Source organism: Papio anubis, chromosome 7, assembly GCF_008728515.1.
Source record: "Papio anubis isolate 15944 chromosome 7, Panubis1.0, whole genome shotgun sequence".
Classification (NCBI taxonomy): Eukaryota; Metazoa; Chordata; class Mammalia; order Primates; family Cercopithecidae; genus Papio; species Papio anubis.
In genome coordinates this window covers 147,227,381-147,247,327 of record NC_044982.1, presented here as the reverse complement: position 1 = coordinate 147,247,327, position 19,947 = coordinate 147,227,381, and the positions used below count along the sequence as shown (strand labels likewise).

The following is a 19,947-nucleotide window of genomic DNA, read 5'->3' as shown; positions in this document are numbered from 1 at the left end:
TAACTGGATAAGATGTGGTTTTTTTCAGCGAAGCAAATAGTCACAGGTTGAGTTGCCGAAAGAACACAGCTGCGGTCTAGGCCAGTGCTGGATATTAAAAACCTGGCTATAAATGTCATGCCTATGCTCCTGAATCCTGCATCTTATCACCAGCCCAGACTTCCCTGAACTCCAGACTCCTTTACCTAACTGCCTATTTGACATATCCACTTAGATGTGTAAACATCTCAAACTTAACACAGGAAAAAAGAACTTCTCCAGAGTCCCCCACCCACTCTATCCATCTCAGCAAATGGTAATTTCATCCTGTCATGCCTAAACCAAAAACCTTGGAGTTGTCCTCAATTCCTCTTCCTCTCACACTTTACAAATCAATTCGTTCTGTCAGCTCAGCATTCAAAATATATCCAGAATCCAAACACTCGTCACAAGTTCAGTGCTTCCATTCAGGTCCATGCAGACATCATCTCTGAATGATAAGGCTTTCTGTTGGCTCTCTGACCTCCACTCCTACCTACTGCTTCCCCCTAGTAAACCTGGTTCCAGCCTCACTGTCCTCATTGTTAGTGTTTCTGTGCAGGGATTTCTTCCCAGCATTTCTCAGGGAATTTATGTGGCTTTCCAAATCTCAAAAGAAAAAAAGTTGCAAAATGAAGAAAATAGGAGAAAGTATCCTAATTCTCCCGTGAGAATTAAAACTTAGCAGCCAACCTAGGGATGTTACTGAAGAAATTCACCAATGTCAAGTTGAAAACCAGCCCAGGAAATGCCGAGTTCGAGGCTGGGGTCATCATTTTCAGGAACCAGGACAAGAGCACTTGGGAGAGACATGGCTACAGTCTCATCAGTCAGTCTTGCTTGTAGTTGGTGCTATGTAAGTATATGTTCCTGGCCCTGTGTGCTGCTGGCAGTGAGTCATTCTTGCAAATAAAATATAAATAGGTTGATACTCATTGTATACTTTATACAAATTCTATGAGCAGTGTTCAAAAAAGTAACAAGTTTTGGATTTAAAGTAAATCCTTAAATTGGCAGTTTCCAATCCATGAGTCTGGGTAGTACAGTTAACCCTGCTAGGAGATCTATTATTTGAATACTACTCAATAATGTTCTCTGTGTTCTCCAGTATTTGAATATTTGCCATAAACTCCAGTTCTTGTAAACACTTCTAGATTTAATAGTTCTCATTTTTTAAACAAAGGCTTCAGATACTCATAATAATAAGTAAAGAATATGAAGAAGGTAGGGAATATTTTGAGAATCAGATTTTGAGAACAGCTGGTAATTCTGATTGCCTGTTTCTGCATCCCACAGAGCAGTATCTGTCAGGAATTTGGTAACACTTGTTCCTCCAATCCAAATAACCACACACATACACCTACACACACACCAGCCTGAAATACAGTTTCCCAGCTATCCACGTGGTTTGCTCCTCTCTTTGCTCAGGCATCTGCTTCCTCAGGAAGGCCTTTCCCAACCACCCTATATAAAATAATTATCCCCATCTCCACGCTGCCTACGCTCTGTCCCCTCGACCCTGCTTTATTTTTTTACGAAGAAGAGAGACGACATTATTTGGATTTTGATACTAAACAGTTAGGTCATCTTAGGTAAATACATAAGCTTTTGTGGGCCAGTTTCTTCATTTGAAAAATGAAGTTGGACTAGTTTTGCAGTGCTTAACTGCACTGCACGTTACAATCACCTGGGGAGATTTCATCAAATATTGAACCAGGGATGTACCTGAGATCAAATGAATCTAGGACTTCTCAACTTTAATGTGCAGACAAATGACCAAGGAATCTTGTTTAAAATGCTGCTTCAAAAAAAAAAAAAAATTGCTGATTCAGTATCAGGTGAGACCGGAGACTAACAGGCTCCTATATGATGCCAGTGCTCCGAGCCCACCAACCACTGTTTACTGAGGGGCAAGACGAGATCATTGCCAAGTGCCTGCACAATTCTCATACGCCATAAACGAAGGCCATTCTTTCCAGTTTTTAATTTGGTGACTAATAGTGTCCACTAAGAAAACAATACCGTCCCAATTTCTTGCGGCGGGGGGAGGTTAACTGAGAAAAAGCAGACCTGTGATTAGTGCACATGATTACTACTGTTTTCTTTTTTTAACTGTTGCTTTTAAAATACAGGCAACAGAAGATGCATAGAAAGCCAGTGAAAATAAAATTCAGGTTCCATGTACACTTGCATCTCTTCACGGTTTGTAACCTTTCCAGACTAAGTCCCTATTGACTAGATTTTGCATAAAACTGTTTATCTCATTTTGAATTGTTTTCTGTCTCTGTGTCACTCTCACATTGTTTGTTTACCTCCTGATGCTTCCGTTTTGTAAACCGCTGAGAGGCTGTGTGTGCCTTAAGGGCCAGCTTTAATAAACTGCATTTGTTGTGTATTTGCTTTTAATTTCCCCAAATACTTCTGTGTCAGCTATTGCAGGTGACACCCTCAAAACAACATTGGGATATAAGTCCGCGAGCACCACGTGTCTATACTGTGTGTTCTGCAGTTCCACTTTCAAAAACCGCAAACACATCCTGGAAAGTGTTGTGCCTTTCAAAGTCATTCATAAAATTTTTTTCTAGAGTCAAGATATTTTAAGCTAAAATCTCCCTGGTCTCATTCCAGGTTGGTGACAGATGGCAGTGGCAGTGTTAGTTTCAGAGTTTGTTTTTGTTCGCAGTCTCTCCCTACTCTTGACATCCTCCTTCTGAGTGGAGTCAGATTTGAATGAATGAAAGCAAGCAAGAGCATTGTTTGCCATCTGGGCACCAACTACCTTCAGCCTTGTTGCCCCAGTTTCCCTTTTCTCACCATCAACTTCAACCAAATGTAACAATGTGGTAGGAGAGGGATCTCATTAAGCCTCATATCGTAGATGCTACACACTGGATTTTGTGTAGAATAGCCATTTCTACTGGAGAGCAGATAATAGTGTTTGCCACTGGACAGTTCCCATCTCCTGTGAATCTATGCTTAGTGTTACTAAAAAATTACATTTACAAAGTGTTTCAGACTTGCCTTCGAAGCATCATTTCACTTCATTCTTACCATTCTGAGTCGGCACTAGTATTACCTGGATTTAGAGTTGAGAAGCAGAGCACCTAAAGGGTAATTGTCCCAAGGTCATTGGGAAACTAACTGGCACTGGGATTCCAACCTAGGTTCCAAAACCTGCCCTCTTGATCTCCTCATGGGTCTGAATTCAAGAAGAGGAGATATTTGTGTCCACTAGATGGTGCTGATTGTCCTCTTTAAGAAAAAAAAAAAAAATCGGTAGCCACTTTCAGAAACAAGTTCATTTGGATTTTAGGTGTAATTCAAGAAACCACTGAACTGAAGTATCTTGTATGTTTGAACTGTGCTTGGATGCGTCTTTAAATAGCCACCCAAATAGGAAAAGTGAAAATTTGATCTCAAAAAAAATGCATTTTTTAAAACGTTAGTACATATAAATAATATCTAAAAACCATGGTGACTTAGAGACACTGAAAGTTCTCACACATCTGTATTTACATTCAATCAGTAGACTTAAAAAGAGGTACCTGTTTTATTGCATTTACCCCTTTTATACCAACTGTACTCTCTCCAGCACTTCCCAATCCTGCTTGGGCACAGTGCCATCCATGCCAGCAAGGGTCATGAACAGGGAAGTAAATAAACCCTGAAAAAGCAACAATCAGGTTCCGGAACAGGTAACCCTTTTTTTTTTTTTTCTTTGAGATAAGGTCACAGTCTGTCGCCCAGGCTGGAGTGCAGTAGCACAATGATCATGGCTCACTGCAGCCTCAACTTCCCAGGCTCAAGCAATCTCCCACCTCAGCCTCCTCAGCCGCCTCAGTAGCTGGGACTACAGGCACGCACCACCACACTCAGATGAATTTTTTTTTTTTTTAAGAGGTGAAGTCTCCGTATGTTGCCCAGGCTTAATGCTATTTTTATTGAAAGTAAAATACATGTTAAGCATATGTTTAGTGTGTGCTTAGTACCTTATTTGAGTACATTTTTTAGAGCTTAAAAGCTGTGAAATAAACCCAATTCGAATGGGTTGTCGGACTTTGTTGTTCAGAAGGATCAGTTCAGGTGTGATTTAAAATATTGATTCTAGTTCCTATTACATGATTCAGTGGGTCTGGAACACAGACCAGGAATCTGCATTTTTAACAAGTCCTTTGGTTCTTGTGGTACAGATGAACCCCTGACTTCAAGTTAATGTTTTAGAGGGTCAATACTGGCGAGGACATTGCTCCCGGAGGCACCGTGGAGCCTCCCGCAGCTGTTCTACACGGAGGCTGTAAACAGTGACATCCAGCACTTGCTTTGCAAACAGCAGGCTAGACCCTGAAAAACGCTCTCCCTGTAGAACTCTTTCCCTCTCTCCCTCCCGGTCTGCTGTGGAGTGCTCCGCAGAATTAGCTGCTGGTCAGTGGATGTCTCCATTTTTTAGAAGATTACAATTTCTCAATGCCTATTGGTCCAAAAACAGAACGATGACTCTAGGTTTGCTTTCAGTAAAGAAGTTCGGTCACGCATTGTCATATAACTCTATTTAACTGGCTCGAGCGATCCACATGTCAACACAGGGGGCCAAAAACTTCCAGGACGTTGTGAAATTGTGTAAAAATCAGTGCGCGCGCACACACACGCACACACAGCAGTGCCGCTACGTGTTTCTGGCCTAGAGGGTTGTTTTTAAAGATAGTAAAGTAAATCAGTGAAAACGAAGGTATGTTATAATACCCGGAGTCATTTGCAGGGGGAGGGTATCATGTCAACTCGGCCCTAAAGCAATCGGCTCTGCCAAGTGAGTCATTCTCACCAGAAAGGGAAAAAAATCGGTTTCTCTTCTTTTCTGAGGAAATTCCCTCAAAGTAACAGACTGCTGAACTTTCTCATGATCTTACTGGCTCCAAAGTTTGGTCACCTGCAGCAACTCTGTACCTGCAAAGATTTAAAGAGTTGGCAGACACTTCCCAAGGCCAGCTGCAGTTTCAGTTGCCAGATGCCCACCGAGATTAGTATTCTACTCCTGACATCTCGCCCCTGTCAGCTGGGTGGATGTGACACTGCTTGCGGATCATGGCTGAAATTTCACTGCAACTATCAATCCTGGGCTGAAACCAACAGTATCTGAACATTGCCCATGCATTGGGTTTCATGCTTCATGTTTTCAACCTACCAGTAAGCTTGTCTCTGAGGCTAAAATCTAACTTCACTATTGATCTTGGTGTCTCTGATCCCACAGGGGTTCGTTCGTTTGTTGTTTTAAATTGGATCTCCTGATCCATGTACTTGCTTGAGGTGAGCAGGTCTGTGCAAACCTACCCCCAAAGGCCGAGGAAGCTGAGAGGCCAATGAAAGAAGCTGACAAGTCCATTTTCTCAGAAAGAAACATTCAGTAGGGGGCTTACAAAGAGAAGCCGTGTCTCTGGTAGCCAGAGAGACAGTGGATCCCCGCACCTGCCCTCCAGAAAGCATCCTTTATATAGCAAGATTTTAGGGAAAGATGTGCAGCCAGTCATGCCTCAGGCCTTCTTGCAAAACTCATGACCCCTGGGGTGGTTAGATAAGCATCTCTGTGGGGGTTATCTATGCTACAGGAACACACTGGTCGTCTTGCTATGCAACAGGCTGTTTTCCTACAATACTAAAACTTCATATAAGTTATGTAAGCCTTCATTATTATGTAAACCTTTGTACATATTTTAACAAAAAGTAAAGGAAGCTAAAACAATTAAGATGCCGTATTAGAAACACATTCAAACCAAATATTTAGGGTGTTAAGCAGCAATGTACGGAAATGATTTTTCTCAGAGTTAACATCTCAGAGATGAAGAAATAAGAAGGAAACCACCACAGGGGTTTGTTCATCAGTCAAGGGTCAGGCTGCCACAATGTTTAAGCCTCATCCTGGCATTCTTAGCTTCTCACTTTTTTTTTTTCTTTTTTTTTTTTTTTGAGACACAGTCTCACTCTGTCGCCCAGGCTGCAGTGCAGTGGCCGGATCTCAGCTCACTGTAAGCTCTGCCTCCCGGGTTCACGCCATTCTCCTGCCTCAGCGTCCCGAGTAGCTGGGACTACAGGCACCCGCCACCTTGCCCGGCTAGTTTTTTGTATTTTTTAGTAGAGATGGGGTTTCACCGGGTTAGCCAGGATGGTCTCGATCTCCTGACCTCGTGATCCACCCATCTCGGCCTCCCAAAGTGCTGGGATTGCAGGCTTGAGCCACCACGCTCGGCCTCACTTTATTTCTTACACGATCTTTTTCTTAGCTCAAATTCAAAGTAATGTTCCCTATCTGAACATACAGTGTTTATTATACTAGGAACTGGTCATCATTTTGATGACTATTGGTTTTCTTGTTGATATTTTTAAAATATGATCATCCAAACTCCTTTCTTATTAAAAGCTGGCTTATTTTCCCCTCATTTTGCCATAATAGGCAAACTAGAATTTATGTTTTAATTTTGTTGAAAAATTGTTGTTTTATATTTTTGTAATTCATCACTGACACACATTTTGAAATACACATCTCTGGATTTTCTTTTTTTTTTTTTTTTTTTTCTGAGACAGAGTCTTGCTCTGCTGTTCAGGCTGGAGGGCAGTGGCGCTATCTTGGCTCACTGCAATCTCTGCCTCCCAGGTTCAAGCAATTCTCCTTCCTCCGCCTCCCAAGTAGCTGGGATTACAGGCGCACGCCACCACGCCCGGCTAATTTTTGTATTTTTAGTAGAGATGGGGTTTCACCATGTTGGCCAGGCTGGTCTCGAACTCCTGACCTCAGGTGATCCACTCACCTCGACCTCCCAAAGTGCTGAGATTACAGGTGTGAGCCACCACACCACACCCAGCCACATCTCTGGATTTTCTGTGCTGTCTTTGCCAAGAACAGTGTGGCCTGGGCCCAGTCTCTTAACCTCTTTCCACCTCAGTTTCTTCGTCTACTAAATAAGAGGTCGATAAAGGTTTCTACCACTACTTCCAGCTCTGAGACCCTGTGATCTTCTGATTTAAGCAGTCTCTGCTCTCTTTGGAAAGGACCTGCTCATGTATCTCAGCCTGGACTGAAACAGCATTCATACCAATGTAAAAGCCGTCTGCTCAGCGTGCATGGCAGCAAGAATTGCTTGTTTAGAAACATCTGGGTAATGGTAACAGCCATCTGTCTTGTCCCTGCAATTGTCGAACAAAGAATTAAGCACAGCAAAACCACAAGAGAAGTGCCCTATTTTTATAGAACGATGCAATAGAACAGGTTCAGAATTGGTTTAGGTTTTATGAGAGTTGCATGTATCCCACCTCTGTTATGGAAGGGCAAGCCTCTTCACCTCTCCAGACTTCAGTTTACCAGCCTATCTGTCAAACAATGGGAAGATAACTCTCTAGCACTCTTCCTTATTTTGTTGAAACAGAGAAACTTGAGACAATGGGAAGATAACTCTCTAGCACTCTTCCTTATTTTGTTGAAACAGAGAAACTTGAGACACTATACTGAATTTTTCATTGCACTTGTTAATAAAATGAGTACTTTTATGTCAAATTACAGCAACCATCCAATCCATGCTGGAGAATGAAAGAAAAGCAGATGAATTATCAGGTTCAATTCATATCTGGTGTGCATTAAATGTTCATCTATCTTGTATTGCTTGCTACAGATGATGGTATTTTTGTGAAAATTGCCAACACATTTTTTAAATGAATCTGGAGATCATTACCTGGACCCAAATTTGTGAGAATTTTGTATTCGGGTGGATACCTGCATCCATGCATTCAATTTCCTATCATTCATTGGTCACTTTTTCTGAGTTAAATCCTCTATTGGAGGCCAGGCATGGTGGCTCAGGCCTGTAATTAGAGCACTTTGGGAGGCCAAGGTGGATCGGATCACGAGGTCAGGAGATTGAGACCATCCTGGCGAACACAGTGAAACCCCGTCTCTACTAAAAATACAAAAAAAATCAGCTGGGCGTGGTGGTGGTCGCCTATAGTTCCAGCTACTCAGGAGGCTGAGGCAGGAGAATGGCATGAACCCGGGAGGTGGAGCTTGCAGTGAGCCGAGATCACGCCACTGCACTCCAGCCTGGGTGACAAAGCGAGACTCCGTCTCAAAAAAAAAAAATCGTAAGTTCTGCAAAAAACCAAATACCACATGTTCTCACTTGTAAGTGGGAGCTAAATGATGAGAACACACAGACACAGAAGGGAACAACACACACTGGGGCCTATTGGAGGGTGGAGGGTGGAGGAGGGAGAAAAGCAGAAAATATAACCAATGTATATGAGGCTTAATACCTGGGTGATGAAATACTCCGTACAACCAACCCCTGCAACACACATTTACCTACGTAACAAACTGCACATCCTGCACATGTGCCCCTGAACTTAAAAGTTAAAAAAATAAAAAATTTAAAAAGAATCATAAGTTCTGATCCATAGTCGGACAAAGCTCTTAATTTCCTGGACCTCAATTTCTTTATATTAAATTACAGAGGTGGTATATGACTAGGCTAAGATTTTCCAAATTCAAAATGTTATCACTATATAAAGTAAATGAGAATTTTATGGAGAAAGAAAGCTTTTGAATTTAAGAAAGACTTGTCATTCATCAAAAGAAATCATTGAGAGAGCAGGGACGGTATCTTGAACACTTTATATTCCATTACAATAGCGTGTATTAAATGCAATAATATTTACTGTTATGAATAAATGAATCTTGTTAATGTTTCATATCCTTACAGGGAAGAGTATCAAGTGACTCTCAGGAATGTGGGCAAGGGGTGAAAGTGATTCACCCAGGAGTTCAAGACCAGCCTGAGCAACAAAGCAAGACCCTATCTCTACAAAAAAATTCTTTAAAATTACCCCTTGAACCCAGGGAGTTTGAGGTTGCAGTGAGCTATGATGGTGCCACTGCACTCCAGCCTTGGTGACAGAGTGAGGCCCTCTGAAGGAACCTTTGAATGTCCTTTTAAGGCCATATAACATCTTCTTATATCTCTCCAAGGAGATTAAGAATGGATTTTTTTTTAAGTTTTCTTCTTTTTATATATCCTGTTTTTCCTCCAAATTTCTTTTTTCTTGTGTGTTTGTTTTGGCATCTGCCTGTATGTTAGATACTGTCCTCAGAGGACTGGTCATCCTTGGCTGTCTGCTCATGTTTAAAAGTCTCAAAAAAGCGAAGATATGGACATGGAGGATGCAAGACATAAGATGATGCCTCTGAGTGCTCTCCGCAGAGCGACCTCAGTCTTGGCATTCCTTCAAGAGTATCTTAACATTTATTTTAAACTGAATGCCTCTACAACAAAACAGGGGAAATCATGAGGCAGAAGAAGTAAATTGGGAAAATAACATTGAGCAAAACAGCTGCCAAGCATCAAGGATTTTCATCTAGTCCCCAGTATGGTTTAATGATATGTGCCAAGTGGGTATTCAAAAAATAGTCATGATAATAATAGATGATAATGATCATCAGTACTTTAGAGGGTGCTTTGGAAGAATTGGGCTTTAATGCTTTCTGTACTGTTTTTAGCTCTGTCTCTAACTTGCTTCATCTCTTAGGGCTAATGACGTGGCCATCTGTGTCTCTAGTTTCCCCATCTGCAAAAAAGAGATTGTATCATTTCCTACAGAAAGCCTGTGGACTGTGTTTAATATCCTCCAGTGAAACATCGTATCTAAATATAAAGCAGGCAATAAGAAGCCAAATGTTACCAAGGGAATAAACTCTAAGACAGAGTATTATAAATTAAAATTAATTAAGAACTTCTAAGTAATATTCTACTGACCTTTGGTTGATGCGAAGGTACTTATATTGCATACACTTTAGATTTTTTAAAAGTAGATGAGAACATAAATTATAAATAAATAAACAAATCCTAGGATGCTTTGACTCATTAAACTCAGTATCTTAGACATATTAATCCAAAATATTTTGTGGGTTCTAAATTAATTTCTAAAGCAAACCAGCATTACTTAAATTAAATCTATATAACAAAGTAGCAATAATTCTTAAAAACACTGTAAAAATACACAAAAGAAGAAAGAAGAAATCCTTCTTTTTGGCTATAGAAGATATGGGGAGAAAAGTAGAATTCAGAGTAGCCCATGATTGCCTAGTTCGTATAGCCAAGCCAAAGGTACTATCTGAGTACATCTGACATGATTTGAGCACATCAGCAAAAGCCATTGGTTTCTCTGACCCTGACAGCCTAAATTGCCTTATTTTCTAAATTTCCTCTAATGATGTATATAGTTTCTCCTTTTTTCTTTTGTTTAGTCTGATGGTGCCTTGCAAAATTCAGAAGCCTTTTAAAGTTAACTTGTATTCTTATCAAAATAATACATGTAGACTCTTTTAAAATATAACTGAAAGACTTAACAAAACAAACAAACAATTACAGTCCCAGAGATAAGGACCTGCAATAATTTTAGCTGCCTCTTCTGGCAGTCATCACACATCCCGATATTTCTGAATAACTCACATTCTACTCTGTTTCGCATCACACATTTTGAGCATAATTTGATTGCCTCCTGTCATGGTAGATGAGGATATCGCTCTCTTGTGCAATACTTCCAATCCTTAGGAAAGTAAAGTCCCGACTGGAAGGGCGTTAGGAATGGAGTGTGGGGAGAAGATCTGGAAGTGCAGGCTGGTGGGGAAGCTGACTAAGGAGAGGCAGCTGGCCCAGCAGTGTGGCACCAACAGCAGATCTAGCTGGGGCTCTAATTACTTCTCAAACAGCCGTCAACCTCTCCAACCTGAGCTTTCATTTCGAAGGTACTTAGAGAAGCCAGTACCTTAGCTAAGAACTATCATTGACAGACAAAAAAACAAACAAACAAACAAAAAAACCTCTAGCGTGAAAAGTAGACATTAAGACAAACCCATAGAGAAGAATTATCCTTAATATCCTCAGTGAGATAGTAGGAAATGTTTCCTGCCCTTAAAAATGAAGATCCAAAGAACACACACACAAAAAAAAAAAAAAAGAAAGGAAAAAAAGCTCTTGGGAAATTCTTAACTCTGCTGCCCAATCAGTTACCACCATCCATCTTCTTTCCAGCTTCTAAAATGTGTTGCGGTTATAGACTCACCTGGAACCATAGAGCGCTTTGTCTTCTCTCCTATTCCTTGCATCCTTCTGGATTTATGACATTTCTTTTTAACCCCTTACATGGGGTTTTAGTGGCATTTCAGGAGGAAATAGAATTGGATATGTATAAACAATCAGCCATTTCTTATCAGGAACCACACATGGTTCCTTTGCCGGGTTTTCTTCATTAAGTTAACATAAAACTTCAGATACAACATAAAAAGGCAGGAAAACAATGAATTTATCTGAGAAGATTATTTTATTGAGATTGTACCCCAAACAGGAGCAATTTCTGATGTGTTCATCTTTGTAAATAATAAATTAGCTCACATATCAAGTATGATGAGGGTGCTTTCTGCAGAAAATAGCAAAACTTTGACTCAAACTTGCGTGTACAACATGAAATTTATTGTCTCACATTAACTGGAAGTTCAAAGGTAGAGACATGTGACTTAGCAGCTCAGTGACATCATCAAGTACATGTTGCCCTATCCGTACTGTGCTGTCCTCTTTGTCATCTTCATTCCAAGGCTGGCTCCCCTCACTGTCGTCATGATTTACTGTAGAGTCTGAACCTAGAAGTGGTGAACAATCCATGGAAGCTTCCTTTCTTGTTCCTTAACTGCTGCCCAGGGAGATCCTAACACTCTATAGGCACTTTGAGATATGAAAGAGTCTGGTCCAGTTGTAACGTTCAGGATGATGCCTAATGTAATGCTCTTCCTCTCCCCCAACTCAGGCTTGATCTGTAGCCCAAGGAACTCACCATGAGTGGATGAGAATCCTCTCCTCCTATAGCTTGATGTTTCCTCTTGCAGTTCTCCCTTCTGCCTCCACGGAGGTAGGAGGAAGGATGGGCAAAAGGAGGAAACACCTTCTCCTTGAATGGTGCAGCCATTGTTCTCTCATTGGTACTTTGGGGGGGAATCGCCAGAGGTGTGGCATGTGGCCCTCATTGTACACGTCCCTGGTGCCAGACACAGTACTGGACTGACCACTTTCAACCCCACTCAGCATCCAGCCGCAGCCTCCTCCAAGTCTGGCCAGCTTTCAAGTCGAGTTTCTATGGTGTCTCCTTGACATTGAGAAAAATCACCCATTCTCACCATGCCACAGGGTGGGTGTGCAGGATGCCCTCCCTGTTTACTCTGTCATCTCTCTCCAGTTCCTTTCTCACACCTCCAAATTCAGAGGGCAGATCAGCAAGTCCATCCTGAAGCAGATACCCAACTGGGGAAAAGCAGCCAGGCTTGCATTTTTCCCTCGAGCAGATGTCTCATGACCTAGACAACTCTCTTTAAATTTCTTCTGTTTTCTCCATAAATAACCTGGGTTTGCATGGAGGACAGAGGTAAGGGTTAGGGAGATGGTCCCACCCTCCTCAAATCACCTCAAACTTTTGTCTAACCCAGAGTGTCTCAACCTTAGCACTGCTGATATTTTGGACCAGACAATTCTTTGTTGTGAGGGCCGTCCTCTGCATTAGAGGGCATTTGACAGCATTCCTGACCTTTATCCAGTAGATGCCTGGAGCATGCCCCACTTCTTGACAATTATGACCGAAACTTCACTGGCTTAACCCCAAGAGTCCCCTCTGTTCTCCTAAAACCTGGTTTTTGAGACACAAAAACTAGGAAGAGATTCAAAGGATATCTGCTTTTCCTTGAGGCAGTGAAAGCCTCATCCCCTACCCTGAGGCAATGCATGTGAATGAGAGGGGCCAGGCAAAGGCAGAAGAGAAGTTAGATGCACAGGGAATATGGTTAATACAGCAAGAGCATCATGCCGTGTGTTCTATTTTCTCACCTGTTGCCTTACAATGTATACCACGTGTTTATTCTAGTAACTCCTCTGTGTGTATATTACATTTTTTATATGGACTGCAATGAATACACATATAAAAAGAAATTTGAGGGAGGCAGAAAGCCTTCATCACTAAGTTCTGATCGAAATAGCTGATAAAAGAATTATTCTTCAAGCCCAACACACATGCCTGGAACTGTGTTTCTCAGTATTGAACTTCCCCTCCAACTTTGGAACTTACACTCCTAGTGAATTAAAAGGAGGCTTGGGTGTTTGAAGAAGGAGATGGATCAAAGGCCTTGCATTTGATGCCTTTTAACTCTGCAGGAGTCATTCCAAGGAAATCAATAAGAGCCAGCAATAACTCCACTGAAAGCAAATCTTTCATCACTCCTACACGACAGAGACCGCGCCCCTGCTCCAGGTGCTGTATCTCTTATGTATTCATTCACCATTCACTCATTTCAATCTGGCAATAAGAACCCCTGAATCCCCAGGACATGAAGTGCTATAGAGGTTCGCATAAACAATGCTGGAGATCAGAGTTTCATTTCCATACAGGTTTCCAGACCTTTATTCTACTGATCAACTAACGGATACCTTTCGCACAAATGTGGGGGAGACGGGTTGAAACTGAGGCTAAGAAAAAGGGAGCTGTTTTATCTTCTGAAACCTCATGTATGGGGAATCTAAGCTCATTTCCATTTATTTTATACGTCTTGCACAAAAACGCTTTTGATGCTGCCCTGGGCATTGATACTTATTTCAATTCCTATTTTATTCACAGATTCCCAGGTTATTTACCATGACTCATTTCTCTTTTGGTTACAGAGCTCTAATGTGGCACATTAGTTGGGATATGAATCTGCGACATACTTACAACTATTTGGGGAAAGTGCATCGCTATGCTATGGTATTACTGACATTGTATGTTGAGACATTGGTAGACTACACCATGAAAGCATTAACCCTTTCCCTCCACCAAAACTCCGCCCGTAATAAACTTTTTCCCTTGTGCATCTCTGATCCGACCTGTAGCAACAGCTGCATGTGCGCAGAACCACCTCACCTCTGGCGCAGGTCTGCCAAGAGCTCAGCAGCACCCAGCTGGGATGCAGCAGTGGCTTTTCTCCTCAGATGAATCAGACCGGTGCTTGAACTCCAGATGTTCACTTAGCCCACCAACTAACTTGCAGTTTCTTTCCTACAGCTGGGGCCACTTCGGATTTGTATATCTGTCGTTCGATACCCTGTGTACTCCGCTCTGCTCTTACTTCGAAACAGTCATTGAGTGCATTCGTATTCAGATATGGCCTACAGGTTAGTGGCCAAGGTGAACCTTCTTTGAACATCCTATTTTTTTTCAACTGGGAATTGTCTAGTTAAGAAATACTCTGGCTTACACAGTTATTTTTTCTTTAGGGAATCTAATAGTCCCTTGGCATTGTGTATTACCCCAAAGTATCATCATTATGAATATGAATTACTGTTAGAATAACTGGGGAAAAGACCTGTAGTTTTCCAAGAATATTCCACATAAGCTGCCTAGCCACTTTATTTTTTTTATGTACTGTGTAAGTGCTAACACTGATACAGCTGTACTCTGTGCCAGGCATTGTGTTGAACAGATTATCTCATGTAATCCTAACAGGCGCTCCTTGCCTCACTCGGACTCCCTGAAAACAGAGCTTGAGACGAGGGCTTTGTGCAGGTAGGATGTTTGGGAGGTGATCCCTGAGGGTGTGAACGAGGGCTGCAGAAAGCGAGTCGGAGAAGGAGAAAGCAGAGGCAATAGAAGGCTGCGCTATTGAAGCACCATGGTGGGCCACTGGGACTTAACTCTGTGTCAGTGACCTCTTGAGAACTGGACAGAGGCCTCCCACAATTGTCCAGCAGGACAGGAAGCAGGGGCATTTATCCAGTGGTTCCCATGCCCCACAGGCCAAGGATTTTTCCCAGACACAGCGAGCCCTGCTTGCAGGGAAGTGAGTAGATGCCGCCAGCAACAGCCCACTGTGGACACAGCTAAAGTCATAGGTGAAATATGTGAGTAGGGGCAACAGAAGCTTCTGACACAATTATTATCCTCCCATTTTACAGAAAGGGAACTGAGGTACCTGGAGGGGACTTCATCCTCCCAAGGTCACAAGGCTAGTCAGTGTGGGGCCAGGATTTAAACATAGACCATCTGACCTCAAAGCTCATGGCCCTAACTGTTGTGCTCCTGACCCCGCTCCGGCACAGGAGGGGTGATGATGGCTGCACTCCAGGCTTCCCTTGTGTGGCTCCACCTAGAGATCTGGGTGTCCATCGCCAAAATCTGGAACCCATCTTGGTGATATTTTTTCAAATGCTGCATTTCCTCCTTAGGGAATTTATTTTCTTTTAGTTGCAACAACACAAGAAAATGCTACTGAAATGCCACATCTGCATTCATGAGAAAAAAAAAAAATGAGTATCTTTCATCTGAGACCATGTAGGAAGAGACAGGTTCCAGCAGTATATCACTTGAGGGAGATAAAAAGGGAGAAAATATAGCTCATACAACTTTTCTTGATTTCAGAAACTGCTTTTCATTTTTTTATTAAAATGTTATTCTTCAAAGAGTATAGAAATACACCTGGCAATGACCTGTTAGAAGTCAGCCATCTGCTTCCAACATACATAAGAAACATACCCAACCAGATTCTGCCTCATCAAAATTTATTAAGTTGTACATATACAGTATATTATCAGAACAACACCAAAGTGGCTACACTTGACAGATTCTCCTAAAGTGGACACAATTTTCCTAGAGATTATTATTCCCCTTGATAAAAGTTGTAATGATTGTGAAAGTTTTGAAAGATAAGCTTGAAGGGCCACAGCGCTCACTATCAGGGCAAGGAGCTATAGATGCCATGCACACAGGGCCCGGGAGGCAGTGGAGTCGTGGGAGGGTGTGGCAGCCCCGTTTCTGCTGTGAGCAAACAGTGCTATGAGGAGACCAACACAAAGAGGAAGGTGCTTCCTCTCCAGGGGCAGGGTCTTTGGGTTAACGTTCAGGAAACACAAGACACCACACCCAAGAGAAGGAAGGAAAACAAAACTCCCTACAGGGTCTAGGCTCCCTCCAAGAGACAGGGCCAGTGTGGTCAAAAGAGGGGACGAATGGAGATGCGGAAGTTTGCTGATGAGGACACCCACTTCCCTTCAAGCTTGCTCAAGGCACCAGACTAGCTCCCCTAAGTACCAAGAGCAAGAACAAAACACCCTAGAGAAAAGGGCAGAGCTGGCACTTGGTTTGTCCTCACTAACAGGGAAGTGTTATCGGCGGTTCTAATTCAACCCGGTGAAATCCACCCCAGAGGGGTCCCAAATTGCTTGTGAGGCTGATGAGTTGAGGACACTGCCCTCCCTCTTCTACCCACTCTGGCTCCTACAAAGACAGGGAAGGAGGAAGTGAAGAGCTTATCTGGGCCAGATGCTGCCGTGGCACTCGACAATGACTATTTCTCCCTGTTCTGTTCCTCCTCTGTGTCCAAAATTAAGAGAGAACCACAGTTGTACAAACAGACTAAAAAGGAGACTGGCCATACCTGAGTTCTGGAGTCTTCCTCGGAAGGAAACCATCTTTCTCAGATTCTTGCCAACCTTTTGGGCAGAATCACCTTTCCAAATCAGGTCTTTTCAGTTTGATGTTTCCAAAGAACCCAGCTTACACTAACTCTCCATTTAAAAAATACCTTTTAATTCCAAAAGTTTGCAGAAGATGATTTTTTCAATACACTTGACTCATACTGGTTGTTACATAGCACCTTTCATGCGAGATCATAGCGAAGAGAAAAAAACTACAGCGCTAGAGGCATCTCTCAGGCATCTCCCCCTGTAAGCTTCTCTCTCATTTGTTGAGAAAACACAATTTAAGGTGAAACACATAGTGAAGACTTTTCAGTGTTTTCCAACCACCACTGACCCTGACTGGAGGGGCAGGTGGATCTCTCTGAGGCGTTGGTGGTGCCAAGGGAAAATCAGAATTATCAAGGACGAAATATCTCCCTTACTCCTGGCCACATCTATTGTCATGTCTACCATAGGTGTGGAATCGTCATTCCCTCACCTACATCCCAATGAAAGGGAAGAAGGGTATCAGGAGAAACAGTTGAGTCATATGACTTGGGCTTCCAGAGAAATGGTGTAAGATGTCAAATCGCTATCTTCTCAATAGAAAATGTTTGACATGTTTAAGTTAATCAAACAGGCATTTTCTCTGGGGCCACCCTGCTCCATCATGATCTTGGAATTCCCTTAGATAAATGCCCCTGCTCCCTGGGAGCTCTGAAAGTCTTCTCTCCGTGTGTTCTCTGCGGAGCCCAGGGAAGCGAGGCATCCCCAGAAAGTGTACACGGAATACCCGCCTCAAGACCCGTTCGAAACTGCCCAGCTCTTGTCCCCACAGAGAATAATGTGGACTTCACTAAGGACACGGACCACTGAGATGGATATGTATACTCCCTCAATAAAGAGGACACTGGATTTTATGTAGATTTCCCTATCATTCAAAAGCATCTGGCCCATATTGCAGGAATCAACTCATACTGAGTTGCAAGGAGATCATACAATCATATGGCCACAGTATTCCCACACTCTGGTGGGATATGGAAGCTCCCCATTGCTTCCAAGACCATCCTTGCTAGGAATCCACCTTTGGAAAAATGCTCACTTTATTGTTCCTGCTCATCTTCCGCTCCACCCTGCCAACTTTGGGCACCTTTGTCTGGATCAGCTCTTCTGGGGTGTTACCCAAGGGGGGAAGCAGCCGCTTCTTGCTGTTTCGGGTCTCTGAGAGCCACTGAGGAGGCAACTCAAAAGGCCCAAAGCCAAACTGCAGGGAATACTTATCAGGGAAGGTTTCAGGTTCCACAGGGGCTGCTGGTGCCACCTGGGATATAGAGTCCACTGTGCCCAAGGGTGGGGCAGAGGGCACAAACTGTGGCCCCTGCTCTCCCTCCAGGCAGGTGCTAAATATCTCCTTGGCCTGGAAGTCAGCTGAGCCAATGTACTTGGCCTCACTCTCTTCCTCATCCTCTGTGGGCTTAAAGATCTGCTGCTGCCCAATGTGGAACATCTCCAGGAGCTGGCTGCCTGAGCGTATGCTGGGTTCCAGGCTGGCCTCAGCCACGCCGCTCCCTGTACTGACCACATTACGGCGACTGTACCGGTGGTGTAGTTGTACCAGGGTCCCTATCAAGCACTTGCGGACAGATTTGTTCACAGTAAGAAAGAGAACAGGGTTTGCCAGCAGGGAGACTTTGGGGAGCCAAATGGCAGTGAGCAGCAAGAAGACGGAAGTGTCGGGGACATTGAGCACGGTCTGGTAGACGACCAGAGTGGCATAGGGCACGCTACACAAGATGAAGACCATCACCATGGAGAGCAGGGTGGCGTGCAGCTCGGCCTCCCGCTGGGAGGCATAGGGAATAGAGATGGTGTTCTGTGGGGTCCGGAGCGCTGCTATGATGACCTTCTTCTTCTGGCTGGCACTCAGGGCCCGTCGGATCAGTATCAAGAAGAGGAACACCACCGCCACAGGCACAATGACCGTGGTGATGTTATACACCAGAACGTACACGAGGTGGCCCAAGGAGTTGCTCCAGACTTCCGTGCAGGTGGACGTGGCATAGATGTCGGCCACATTGGTTACTGCAAACACAGGGACACTGGCCACCACTGCATGGGCCCAGATGTACATCACCAGTTCACGTGACTTGGCATCAGATATTTTCCTCTCCAGTGGATAGAGGACTGAGTAGTACCTGCAAGATACACAAACAAAATTAATTCCACAGAAGACACTTTTAAAATTAGGGGAATCTATATCACCAAAAGCAAGTGAGAGGGAAGAAAGGTCAAGTTCTTTTATTCAGCCTAAGATAAAGAAACACTGAGGGAATCCCAGAAGCCAGACCTTAAGTTTTGAGGACTTTGCAAGTACAATAAGCAGCGTCACTAGACGAAAAAACAGAAACCTTTCCAAAGCAGCAGAGGAAAGCCCTGTCCTCACCAGGCGTTACAGGAAAACAAGGAAACAATTTCAATTCATAGCTAGCTTTATCATTGTTGCTACCAGGATGAAATCTCAAAGAGTGCTCTCAATATAAAAGATTTCTCCATCTGCTATAAAGATATCTACTTTTCAATTTGAGGGTAAAGGGTAATTGGTAAAAAATTTTACATGGGCTAAAGAAGCTTTAGGGCAATCTTCAAAGCTACCAACAGAAATCAGTTTGTCTGCACACATATCTAAAGCAGACCACGCCACAGTCCAGATATCATTAGCAATTACAGCTGTTCAGGGCAGAAGAACCCAGGATGAAGAATGGACTCTGACAAGGTCCTTTCACAAAAATTAATTCAGCTGACAAGAGTTATGCCTGCTCAACAGTCATTGCTCCCACGATAATCACTCAGTAACCCTCAGGGCAATTAATAGGTCTAAAATGCCTGCACAATTAGATTTTTGTTAAAATCAGATGAGACATTGGTTTTCCTTCCAACCATTAACTTGATCGTCTGTAACCACCTAAACAGAATTCCAAAAGCACGCTGTTTCAGTATCACCAGAGATTTGAGGGAACCGAGTAACTCTTTGGACCCTAGAACCACATCTGTAGTAAAAGGGCTGCTACTAGCCCTCAGAGATATGGTCAGTTTCTTCACATTAGTTTGGCCATATCTGTGCAGTCAGTTAATGCTAGGGTTGACCTTACAACCTTAGTGACACCCATTCACTTATAGGGCAAGTAAGCAGGCAAGCCTTCCAATAACACGTACTTCTTTTTTTTTTTTTTTTGAGATAGAGTCTCACTCTGTCGCACAGGCTGGAGTGCAGTAGTGCAATCTAGGCTCATTGCAACCTTCGCCTCCTGGGTTCAAGCCATTCTCCTACTTCAGTCTCTCAAGCAGCTGGAAGTACAGACATGCACTACCATGCCTGGCTAATTTTTATATTTTTAGTAGAGACGGAGTTTCACCATGTCGGCCCAGTCTG

At 43.0% G+C, this 19,947-nt stretch overlaps 1 protein-coding gene across 1 annotated transcript in view; it reads right to left on the bottom strand.

The window, feature by feature from the left end:
• Nucleotides 1–15,470: 15,470 nt before the first annotated feature.
• The window catches only part of GPR176 (G protein-coupled receptor 176), a 118,995-nt gene continuing 114,518 nt past the window's right edge, over nucleotides 15,471–19,947 (bottom strand). The window contains exon 3 of the mRNA XM_003900755.5: nucleotides 15,471–18,712. Coding sequence (XP_003900804.2) covers nucleotides 17,590–18,712 — 1,123 coding nt within the window. The 3' untranslated portion in view covers nucleotides 15,471–17,589. The remainder of the gene's footprint in view (nucleotides 18,713–19,947) is intronic.